Below are 12,410 nucleotides of genomic sequence, written 5' to 3' on the forward strand. Positions count from 1 at the left end.
ATACTTTTTTCTAAGTGTTCCAAGGCCTCTTAAAAATGCTATTAGACTTTAAGAAGCTTTGTATTTGAAGGTTGGGGGAATGTAAAAAGATGGCCACCTCATGCATATTACTGTACTTGTTTGGTAGGTAACCAAAATATTACAGGCTGATTCATCTGTAGCTCCCATTTACCGAGCATATCGTATGTGTGGGCACTGTGTCAAGTGCTACACAGAGATTAGTTTTACAGTAAGGTCAATATCTGCAGTTGTGTGGATAAGGGAAGAGACTTAACGCAAGGCACAGTGAGTTAGGGGAAGTAGTAGCCAAGGTGCAAACACACCTTTAACTCCAAAGCCTGTATTTGTAAGTATAGGAGAATAAGTTTTGTTTTTGTTTCCTTTTCCAGACCTGTACCCTCCATTTGTAAACACAGACGTATATTGGTTGGGAGATTGTATTAGAACATACCTAAGGTTTCTTCCAGCTCTTTAGTGTTGATAATTAAATATGACATTTCTGTTCTTTGTAGCAGCCACTCCGCCCTACACTATGCTGTAAAGCAAGGGTAAGCAAACCTTTTCTGTAGAGGACCAGGTAATAAATGATGTGGTCAATACTCAATGCTACCATTGTATGCACAGACAACTTGTAAGCAGTGAGTGTGGCTATGTTCCATTCCAGTTTTATTTACAGAAATAATCTTTGGAGGGACCTGATTTGGCCTGTGGCCTGCGGTTTGCTGATCCTGCTTCAAGGCTATTTTCTTTCTTTTTTTAAAGTGTAATTTAAATTTTTTCCAGAGAACTTTTCTTCAGTCCTTAAGGTCTTAGCTCCTTACCCGGGCTTTGGTGGAGGTCACGGGGCAGCACCTGCAGGTCTGAATCGGGGTGGGGAGTTCAGTCCTTCCAGGCTTCACAAGCACTGCTCCTGACCACCTTGCTGTGAATGGCCCAACTCACACAGTCTTGCGGTTTCGTATACAGTCTGGAAAGACACTCACTTCGGAAATGCCCTTCATGGCTGCGGCCTGTACTATGTTTCTGGTGAGAACTTTGTGACCTTGTCCTTGGACACACATCAGGCACAGCTGGTGCAGCAAATAGGCTGTACATGGCCATGACCCTTTTTGGCACAACCATTGTTCTTTTTCATGGTCATCTTGGAAGTGAGGACCTGAGAGCCCAAAGGTGTTTTGCATGGTAGACACCAGGGGTCCTCCTTGGTCTCTTTAGGGCTTTGGTCAGTTGTGCGTACATTTGTTTGTAATTATTCATAGGCTTTAGGTAAATCCATTGTAGTGCCCCATATTTCCCATGGTGGAATATCCCTTAAGAGGTGCACTCTGTGTGGAAATGCAGTCACCCAGCCTTCTGGTGGGACCATAATTTGCACCAGCTCTGTGAACCAGTGGTTTCCTTCTTACAGTTACTGCAGAGACATGTACGTACAAGGTACAAGGAGGCCTGTTCAGGATGGTAACCTGCAAAATTTGGCATATCTGCACCATGGAATGCTGGCAGCAGTTACAAAGGACATGAGGGGTCTCTAGTTTCTAACGTGGCTTGTCAAAAGTGACTGTTTAATGAAAAAGCAAACTATAAGTAGATTTTTACAATTCCTTTTTATGTTAGAAATGTATTTTTTATACATACATTTTATGAGCATTGTGTGTGTGAATGTGTAAAAAAGGCCTGATGGTGTCTATACCAAACTAATAAAAGAACTGGGGAGGTGGGTGTGGAGGAACTGGGGGTCCGGGGCTGGTGACTACAGCTAACTATCATTTTCTGTTTTTTTTCCAAGGAGAATGTGTTTGTATATTATTTGTGTAATGAAAATTTAAGAATAACAAAAAAGATCTGCGCAGCCTTTCATAATCTCCACCAGCCTTCCCAGAGCATCCCACGTAAACAAATGACTGCCAAGATGCAGGGGGCATGCTGGGAAGGTGTCCCCACCCGCTGTGGCTGACTAGATTGTTGCTGTTGCATCCACTCAGCCCCAAGAGAGGAAGGTAGACGGCACCTTGATGGCCAGTGGGATGAGAACCTCAGCTTCCATGATTGTATGTTTGGGCACTGTTGCCTGTCATTTGCATGGTCACTGCACTTTCCTGCAAAGTTATTATGTAGTCCACCTTGTGTACCTGTTGAGGAAAATGCAAAACAAGGTCAGTTTTAGACATGACCTAGGGCATCAGAGAGGCAGCTACAAGGCCAGGGGGTGGTTGGTTTTATGGTAAAGAGGTATGACAGGCAAAGCTGGGCACAGATAGGTCATGTACTTATTGTTTAAGGATCAGTCGGTCCATGTCCTTGCTAATGGCTCTGCCATATTTCTGTGTGTTGATCCAGGAGGAGGAGCATAAAAGGAGGTGGTCCATAATTGGCTTTAAACAGCACACAGTAAAACGCTGAGCTCTTCTGCTCCACCTTTCTTGTAAGTTTATTGTTTATTCCCAGTGCTTGTGACAACTAATTAAATCATGTGATAGCATATTCCCATAAATTTGGAACCCTTAAGTCTAAATGGACTTTTTATTGGTCTATATATATTTAATATAAAAGACTCTATTATGATAAAAACGAATTTCCTTCATCTGAAGTCATTTGCTATTTAAAAGAAATCCATTCCATTGAGGTGTATTTAATATCATATGGCAGTTCTTGATGTATATTATATCCCTCTAGGCTCTGAGAATTGGAAAACCAAGAAGGTTTTGATGTTTTGTGTGGCGACAGCTGAATTAGAAACCAAGATGAACATAACCAAAGGAGGCCTGGTGTTGTTTTCAGCAAATTCTAATTCATCATGTATGGAGCTTTCAAAGAAAATTGCTGAGTGAGTTAATCATACCATTACAATCTATATTATGTGATGCTTTAATTTGATAATCAGATTAGCACTGATTGTTAAACTTGAAAGCAGATAGTTAATCTGCATATTGTCTATATATTAAGGGCCAACCTTTTTGTAAACTGTTGTGACACCCTCTGCATTCTTTCAGCAGACGTTTATTGAGTGTTTATGAGTACCAGGGGTAGTGTTAGGTGCTGCATATGTATAGAATATTTGAGTATAAGGAACAGTGAAGTGGATGCTATATAGAAATAGTTTATAGATTATAGTTCAATGTAATTTTAGTTATTTTAGGTCTTGATTTTAGATATTGCGGTTTAACAGTGAACAGCCAGTCAAAATCCTTCCTTCTTTCATTGAGTAGGGGTCCAAACAAGAAGCAAGTCAGCAAAATAAACAAGATAATTTCAAATAGTGATCAATGCTGTGAAACAATCAGTGAAAGGAATGATGGGGTAGGTTCTGTTTTAGCTTGGATGCTCAGGGGCCTTTTAAACTAAGTGGATGCTAGGTGAATTGAGAAACTTGAATGAATCACTGAGAGAAGATCCAGGCACAGAGCTGTCCAGGCACAGGGACCAGCAGGTTCAAAGTCCCTGTGGTGTGCAGCAGGCACTGTTGGTGTATCTCAGCAACACGGGTGGAGGGTGGAGGGCACAAGGAAGGGGTTGTGAGGTAGGCAGAGCAGGACTGTGTAGACCTTCTTAGGGAGGCATGGGGTGAGCGGTGAGGGATTAGGTCATGGAGTGACAGTACAATTTAGTATTAACTTGAAATTTTATAATAAGAATACCTCTTTATTTTATTTTTATTAATTTATGAGTCATCCTTAAATAGTAAAGATGTTGAGTCTATTCTATTACCTTTTCAGCTTTTCCCCCCCTTTCTCTTCTCTAGGCGGCTGGGGGTGGAAATGGGCAAAGTGCAGGTTTACCAGGAACCTAATCGAGGTGAGCTATCTTTGACATGCATAACATCGATCTTTGTGCAGAACATGACATACTGGTTCAGTCCTTCATCCTCCTTATTGAAACAGTTAGACTCAGTGTCCAGTTGGTTACATTATCAGGAAGTCAGGAAAGCAAGGTGGGCGGTTAGTGGTGTTTTAGGTCCCACTAATACCAACTAGATACAGAGCCCTGGGACCAGTCACATCTGGGGGCTTGGATGCCAGTTCTCAGACCTCATTTACTAAAAACTGCAGAGATACATAAACCACCTGGTCAACCGAATGGAAACGTTATCTCAGTCCGTTGAATTTATGTCACCTTAGACAGGATGAGTGGGTCCTGTGTGGCCACAATACTCATTGGTGGTTATTCTTTAGCTCTGTGTAAGCTGCCATGGGTTAGGTAGACTTCATGAAATCTTAAGAAATGCTTCTTGTTAATTGATTTGTGTCATTGCATAACCATCTCAGGTTGTAAAAAAGCATGTATTCTTTAACCTTTGTAATTTTAGTGCTGTAGCAGGGGCAGTGGGCAGCTTGCATGGGCTTGAGAGTCAGACACCTTATCCTCGGCAAGTTATATAATCTTCCTACACTGCAAATAATTAGGGCTGTTTGAAGATTAAGTGGGATAATTTGTGTCCTTAACACAGTTCTTGGTACATGATAGGTCCTCAGTAAATATTAGTTCCCTCTCCTTTTCCACTGTAGGAATTTTTCAAGTACTTAAGTATTATGGAACCTAAAATAGACTTTGATGATGAGGCACAAATTTGCTCTTCTCCTGTTTATTTCACCATTACTACCTCCTCTTTTCTGTCTCCCAATTTGCCCTCATGTGGCTTCAATACGAAAAAAGTGTAGTTGAAGAAAGTATGCAGAGAGAGTTTGGAGACGATTCTGCTGCTAAAGGGAATTGGATAATGCCCTTTGTCTAGCCTGGAAGGGAGGGTTAAGGGGAGAGCTAGTGGTGGATGATTCAGGAAGAGGTTGGTCCACACTCCAGGTTCATGACTGATGGGAAGGAAAATACTTGGTGTCTGTTGTGAAGAAAGGAGGGAACTAGCATTTATGGATTTCTTCCTATTACCAGATTGTGAAGAACTGAGTTCAAGGATGATGATAGTCAGGAGGTCTCAGAAGTAGCAGGGGCAAAATTTGATTCCAGATCTCTCTGACTCTGAAGCTCATTTTCTTTCCATGGCACCATGCTCCTTTATAAACATCTATTTTATTTTTTCCAACATTTTAAATGAAAATGTTCAAGCATATAAAAATGTTGAAAGAATAGTACAGTGAACACCAGTGTGTATGTTTAGCACCTAGATTCAACAGTTAACATTTGCCATATGAATATGACGTGTAGAAGTCAGTTGCACACATCAAGACACTTGACCCCTGAATACTTGATCATACATCTCCAAAGAATAAAGACTTCATCCTGTATAAGTACACTGCCAATGTCACATTTAAAGATACTTGATAATTCCGTAGTCATTTAATGTCTAGTCTATATTTAAAATTCCCTAGTTATCCTAAAGAGCCTCATGGCTTTTTTTTTTTTTTTTAAATAATTCATGGTTCAAGCACTATGTTTCTGTATCTCTGTAGTTCTAATCTACAGCATCCCTCCCCCTGCACCCCCCCCCCCTTTTTTGTTCCCATGACACTGACTTTCTGAAGAGGCTGTCTTGTTCTGTTCTGGGTTTGTCTAATTGTTTCCTTGTGGCTGATCACAAGTTTTTTGAGAGTAGGGATATTGTACCTTCTTTATCATTATTCTTACAACATTATTATAACATTTTGTGCCTAATAATAAGTTCTTAATAGTTGCTGGTTGAGTGAATGAGTATATAAGTTCCTATAAAGATATTGTGCTCAGAGTGGTATATAGCACTTACTGCTTTTATATGTAAGAAGTGAGAAGGGTAGCTTTACTGGTTTCAAATCAGAAATGTAGTTCTGTCTTAAAGATAGCATATAACCATGTTTAAAAAGGGTGACTAATAGCAGTATGTTTATTACCCTTTTGTGGCATCTGAAAGTAATCTGTTTTGTAATAGTTCCTGTTTCCATATTTTGTAACATTGAAGAATGTTGCAAATTTTTTGTGTACTTTTAAAGACAAATTACGTACCTACTTCACACCTCACCTCTTTTTCCTTTCCAGAAACAAGAGTACAAATTCAAGAGTCAGTGAGGGGAAAAGATGTTTTCATCATTCAAACTGTTTCAAAGTAAGTTCTAGTCCAACAGAAGTGTGTTGCTTTCTTTGTTTCTATTTAGGCATGAGTGTTTAGAGTAAGAATTGGCTAGACAGGAAGAATTAAGATAGCTGTAAAGTTGGTATCTTACTCTGCTAATTTTTCTGACTTGAATGCCTGACTTTTATGTGTTAGTGTTCTTGAAGGGTGGTGATAACCAGGTGCAGTATCCCCCAGTTATTCACGGGGACGCAGTCCAAGGCTCCCAGAGGTGCCTAGAACTGCAGGTAGTACTGAACCCTATGTACACTCTCTCTTTCTTACGCATACATACATGTCTATGATAAGTTTAATTTATAAAGTAGGCATAGCAAGAGATTAACAAATACTACTAATAAAATAGAATAATCATAATGGTACACTGTAATAAAAGGTGATGTGATGTGTGTGTGTCTCTCTCTCATAACTGATCTGTTAACCAAGGTGGCCTACTAAGTGACTAATGGGCAGATGTCATATACAGTGTGGATATGCTAGATGAGATGATTAACATACCAGGAGGGATGGAGCAGGACAGTGAGCGATTTCATCATGCTATGCAGAACAGTGCACAATTTAAAACTTAGGAATTGTCTACTTCTGGAACTTTTCATTTAGTATTTTCCTATCGTGGTTGACCATGGATAACAAACCACAGAGAGAGAAACTGAGAATGGAGACATGGGGCTACTGTATTGGAGTAGAGGCTCTTAAAGATAATAGAACCCACTCACCCCCCAGCATCACGGTGGGGAGACTGCAAAGCACAGAACAACTTATGTCGCTTCTGGCTCCTGGGTGTTTGTGCTACTTTTACCTCCCCAGAGATAAGTGTGAGTCCATTTGGATAAATGCACAGAAGTGATTTATGTTACCTAAGGGGATAAGGAGGCACTGAAGGCCAAATTGGACTTAGAGTTCAGGACTTCAGAAGGGTGTCTCTTGTAATCCTTCCATTTTCAAGTCCTCCTATTTATTTCCTCTTATTTATTTTTGTTTATTTTAACACTTATCATTCTGTTCCTGCTTTTTGTCCGTTTTTTATTCTTCTAGCCAAAATCGTCTCCTTAATTTTCTCTGTATGTCTCAGTTTGCATTTTTCTGAACTGTGCAGTAGGCTTATGTTAATTCAGCCATTCGTACTCTTGTCCAGGTTGCAGAAAGCCTGGGCATCCATGGTCTCTTGATAAAATACTGTGAGAGCTCTGACTGGTGTGGCTCAGTGGATTGGGCATTTTCCCTCAAAGCAAAAGTTTGCCAGTTCAATTCCCAGTCAGGGCACATGCCTGGGTTGCTGGTTCAGTTCTCAGTTGGGGTGCATATGAGAGGCAGCTGATCAATGTTTCTCTCTCACATCAATGTTTCTCTCCCTCTCTTTCTCCCTCCCTTCTCCTCTCTCTAAAAATAAATAACAATCTTTAAAAAAAATAGAATACTGTGAGATAGTTAATATTGAAATTTGGTATTATCAGATATATCTTGTACTTTATTTTAGTACAGACCAGTGGTAGGCATTAAAAGTATAAGAACATTTTTAAATTAAGAAAACTGTTAACTTTTCCTATAACTCAGACAAGTTCATTATTTTGAGTTTGGTGTTGGAAAGCTGTGTACTAGCTCCTGGAAGAATGGTGCTCCTGAGAGCATAGTTTAGGGACTTCGGTGTAACTTTACACTCACAGTTGGTTTCTCTGTTCTTACCCTTTCACATAGAACGCTTTTCTGAAAGCCTCCTTCAACTCTTCAGATGTCAGGCTTGGCGTTAGATATTAACAGAACACATACTCACCCAAATGATCTGTGTTTCTACTCATTCATTGATTAACAAATATTTATTGAATATGCTAGTCACTGTTACAGGTGTGTGAGATACATTAAAGATTAAAACAGATAAAGATCCGTGTTCTCGTGGCTTATATAGGGTGGGCATACCACGAGGGATGGAGCAGGACAGCGAGCAAAAGTAGGTTTACTGTTTGTATGGTACCGTTTGTACCGTTTGTTCTGTGTTTCGTGTACTCACAACTATAACCCACTTTTGCCCCCCCCCCCGTATAGCTAAGACTTGCGAGTTACATAATAAATAAATAGATTATTTAGTTTGTCAGAAGGTGATGAGTGCTATGGAGGAAACAGAACCAAACAGCACAGCAAGGAATTGGGAGTGATGATGGTGAAAGAAGGGAGAAACAGTGGACAGGGTAGGCCACATTCAAAGTTGACATTTGACAAAACCTGGGAGAAGGTAGGGGAGTAAACCAGGTGGCCAGCTGGGGAGAAGAGCCAGGAGCCCATGGAGGGAAGGCCCTTGGGTGGGAGTGAGCACAGATAAGTCATTGAGTATGGCCAGAGTGAGGGGGGAACATGCAGTAGACGTGGACGGCAGAGAAGTAGGGGTGATCACAAAGGAGCCTGGGGAGCCATTATAGGGCCACAGACAAAATGGGGACCTATTTCTGGACCTTGAACAGAGCGGTGCATGATCTAACTTTCATTTTAACATCTAGATAGATACTGTGTGGAGAAGGGACTACAGAGGGACTCTAGGGGTGGGGGACAGGGAGAGCTGTGGTGGCAGGCTGTCACAGTCACCTGGTTGAGGGGCAGAGTGGCAAAGCTCCAGTGCAGTAGTGGAGTAATGAGGGGCTGTAGCTTTTTGGATAGGAAAGCAGTTAAGGGCGCCTCTGAGGTTTTTGTCCTGAGGAAACTGGAGGAAGAGTGTTGCCATCAACTGAGATAGGAAAGGTTTTTATGATGAAGCAGGCTTTGGGGGCAAAGAGTTTGGGGTGTGTTGAGTTTTGAGATGTCTTAACGGACATTCCAGTGGAATCGTCAAATAGCAGGTGAATTTGTTAGGCTAGAGTTGAGAAGCTGGAACTGGGGCTATAAATTTGAGAGTCTCCAGTATTAATAAAGCTGTGAAATTGGGTGAGAAGCCCAACAGATGAGGGGAGATAGTAGAAGAGGACAAATGAACAAGTGTTAGGGCTGAAGTTGGAGAGAAGAAAAACCAGCAAAAGAAACCAAGTAGTGCAGGAGGAGAACATGGGTGTCCTAGATGCCAAGTGAGTCCAGTGCAGCCGGGAGTGGGCTCAGCGGCTGTGTGCGATGCCACTGATGGGTCCGGGGAGAGAAGGACTGAGAACTGACCTGGTGATTTAGCCACGTGGAAGAAATGGGGCAGTGGGGAAAGTGGTCATGGTCCTTACTTTTAATGGACAAAATAACAGTATATGCAGTAAAGGCTGATGGGTATAAGCTTGGGGAATGTAGTAACAAATTGATGATGGAGGCAACTGAGAGAGAATTGCTGGAGTAACTAACATCTTCTAGTAGGCAAGAGGGGAGGGGGATTAGTGTGTAACAGGGGGCTAATTTTAGAGTAACTTTGGTGTGGAAAATTTGTCTCTCACTGAAGGCTGAAGGCCGGTGGACTTCTCAGGTGCAAATTCACATGGTTGTGGGAGCCCGTGGAAGCTCTTCTCTCAGTGAAAAAGGAAGAAGGATCATTGGCTGATAGGGAATGTAGGTGGAGAGCTGATGGAGGAGAGAGAAATTTATTGCTTTTTTTGTTTGTGCCTTGAGCCTAAAGTCTTGGTAGATGCATGGATACCACATTGCTGACACCTTTGTTGGAACAGAGAGATACTATCAAGTGTCTTACGTTTCTTGCTGGGGTTTCTGTCTCTTGGGTTACAGGGACGTGAACACCACCATCATGGAGCTCCTGATTATGGTGTATGCGTGTAAGACCTCTTGTGCCAAAAGCATTATTGGCGTGATTCCCTACTTCCCTTACAGCAAACAGTGCAAGATGAGAAAAAGAGGCTCCATTGTTTCTAAGTTGCTGGCTTCAATGATGTGCAAAGCTGGTAAGAATGGCAGATTTGATAATTGAGAACCTGGGAGTTTTCTTTTTACCTTAGAAATTGTAAAGCATTTTAAAAACTAAATTAGAATGCTGAACAGAGTAAAAATAGTGATACAGTGTTTAAAGTTAACTAATTTATGAGAAAAGAGTGTAGAGAATTCTCTCCTGTTCCCAACTCCCCAAAACACAAAGGTAAGGAGAGTGACTTATTTATTATTCCTAAATTCTTTGTTTAAAAGTTATGTTGAAGCCCTGACTGGTGTGGCTCAGTGGGTTGGACGTCGTCCTGCAAACCGCAAGGTCCAGGTTCGATTCTGGTCAGGGCACTTGCCTGGGTTGCAGGCCAGGTCCCCGCTTGGGGGCATGTGAGAGGCAGCTGATTGATGTTTCTCTCCTTCTCTTTCTCCCTCCCTTCCCCTCTCCCTAAAAATAAATAAATAAAATTGTTTCAAATATTATATTGAAATTACAAGTTATAATCATATTAAGTCATTTTTAAAGAGGGAAAAGTCATTTGGAACTGACTGTTTTAATGCAGCAACTACTTTTATTTTAGTGTCTTTCTTTTCCCAGGACAGGTTGGTGTATTTTGTAAACCATGTGTATTATTTTGTGTTGTGTATTTTCAGGGTACATCGTGTCTCCCTCTTGTTTCTAAATCTCTTTCAGAGTTGTTACTCTGTGTGTACATGTGTGTATGATTATATAGAAGGCACATATCACAGCATCTGCACAGAGAAAAATGAATGAAAAGTCCTCATTATCACTATATTTCAATAGACATTTACTATAGAATAAATTTCCTACTGTAGCATTTCAGTGAAGGCAAAAGTAAAACAAAGTTTGGCAAAATCCAAACCTCTGCAACCTCATGAGCATACCCCATTGAAAACGGTGATAGTTAGCAAGCTGCCAGGAGCAGGCTGGCTCACTGAAACTTCCCAAAAGGTTCTGCCCTTCTCTTCTAGACTTGCTCCTGGGCATAACATTAGGCTTACTTTCCTGTTCTTTTGGGAAAGCTTTGCTTTTTATAATTTCTTCAGTTGAAATTTTTTATGCTTTTATAGTGATTGTTTCAAATATCCTTTACTGAGCCAATGGGTGAAGGTTCTTCATTTTTTCCAATTACAGGCCTGTACAGTTTGCCTTAATATCTTAAGACAGTGTTTGTCTTAATATGGCTTTGCATACCTCTCTCTTAAGGAAACTTCAAGGAGATATAATTTGCTGTAATACAATGATCAGAGACATTTCTTGTTATTATTGTCTTTGCTATTTTAAGGCTTTAAATTGATGTGAAAATCATGCATCTCTCTGTAAGAAAAATGACTCAGTCTTTCCCTCTTGAGTCAGGAAAAACCCAGTTCTCTAGTTCTCTACCTCCCGTATGTCTCCCTTACTACTCACACAAAGTACTTCACTTCTGACACTTTTGGTCACCAAATATGTAGCCTTTCCTTAACACTGGCAATTCTCCATGACCTCAGTTGGCTGGCCTATAATTTAACTAATTCTGACAATGTCTACCCAGAGATAGAGTCAGATTCCCCAGATTCAGGGCTCAGTCCCACAGATCTGCCCCTTCCCCCCTCAGGTGCCTATTGCAAGTTTAGGTTGTCACCTGTGCTTCTGACCAGTCGGCCATAAATCTGAAGTTCCCACCATCCCCTTCTCAAGTTTGGTCAATTTGCTAGAGCAGCTCATGGAACTTGAGAAAACCAGTTTATCATGAAAAGATACAATACATGATGGAAATGAACATCCAGATGGAAGAGATGGGTAGGGCCAGCTTTGTGGGACTAAGGGGCGTGGAGCTTCCACACCCTCTCAGCTGTGCCTCTCCTGCCCACGCCTCCACCTACTCACCAGCTTGGAAGTTCTCCCAAACAGTTGCCATTGGGATTTTATGGAGGCTTCCTCATAGACATAATCAATCATTTCTAAACCCTCTCGCCTCTCTGGGGAAAGGAGGAGGGGGTGAAACTCCCTCGCTTGGTCTCTCTGGTGACTAGCCCGTCCGGGAGCCACCCAGGGTCTCCTCGTGCTCTTGTCACTCAGGAAATCACAATGGTTTTAGGAGCTTTGTGTCAGGCACCAGGGATGGAGACCGATAGACAAATTTTCTGTTATCTCACAATCTCACACTAAAATATCTGAGATACACAGATGCTGAATTTTTATTAGGAGAACAGTTTTTAATTGTAATTTATTATGTATAGTATCCTATTTTATGTAGTACTTACTTCATACAGTGCAGCTGGTTATTAGACTATTTATGTGTTTGTGTCTGCTTTATTTTCAAAGGTCTAACTCATCTTATTACTATGGATTTACACCAGAAGGAAATTCAGGGCTTCTTCAACATTCCTGTGGATAATTTAAGAGCATCTCCTTTCTTATTACAATATATTCAAGAAGAGGTGAGCTAGCTCAAACTTTTTTACTTAACATTTGGTTTAAGGTTGAAAGATGTTTCCATGTCCTTGGCTGTTTAAACTTGATATA

The 12,410-nt window shown here is 41.1% G+C and overlaps 1 protein-coding gene and 1 pseudogene across 6 annotated transcripts in view; one reads left to right on the top strand and one right to left on the bottom strand.

The window, feature by feature from the left end:
- Nucleotides 1–12,410, top strand: part of PRPSAP2 (phosphoribosyl pyrophosphate synthetase associated protein 2) — a 67,497-nt gene that overhangs the window by 13,821 nt on the left and 41,266 nt on the right. For 2 of the 6 annotated variants that reach the window (XM_053910672.1, XM_053910673.1), the window contains 6 exons: nucleotides 2,338–2,422; nucleotides 2,674–2,824; nucleotides 3,740–3,792; nucleotides 5,962–6,028; nucleotides 9,734–9,906; nucleotides 12,210–12,325. In XM_053910672.1, the coding sequence (XP_053766647.1) occupies nucleotides 2,706–2,824; nucleotides 3,740–3,792; nucleotides 5,962–6,028; nucleotides 9,734–9,906; nucleotides 12,210–12,325 (528 nt within the window). In that variant the 5' untranslated portion in view covers nucleotides 2,338–2,422; nucleotides 2,674–2,705. Of the gene's footprint in view, nucleotides 1–1,786; nucleotides 2,049–2,337; nucleotides 2,423–2,672; nucleotides 2,825–3,713; nucleotides 3,793–5,961; nucleotides 6,029–9,733; nucleotides 9,907–12,209; nucleotides 12,326–12,410 lie in introns of those variants that run through there. The other 4 variants (XM_053910674.1, XM_053910675.2, XM_024564661.2 and 1 more) reach the window with 4 other exon arrangements.
- On the bottom strand, nucleotides 818–1,569 carry LOC112308438 (small ribosomal subunit protein eS26-like; annotated as a pseudogene).

Source organism: Desmodus rotundus, chromosome 9 (assembly GCF_022682495.2).
Source record: "Desmodus rotundus isolate HL8 chromosome 9, HLdesRot8A.1, whole genome shotgun sequence".
In the NCBI taxonomy this organism is placed as follows: Eukaryota; Metazoa; Chordata; class Mammalia; order Chiroptera; family Phyllostomidae; genus Desmodus; species Desmodus rotundus.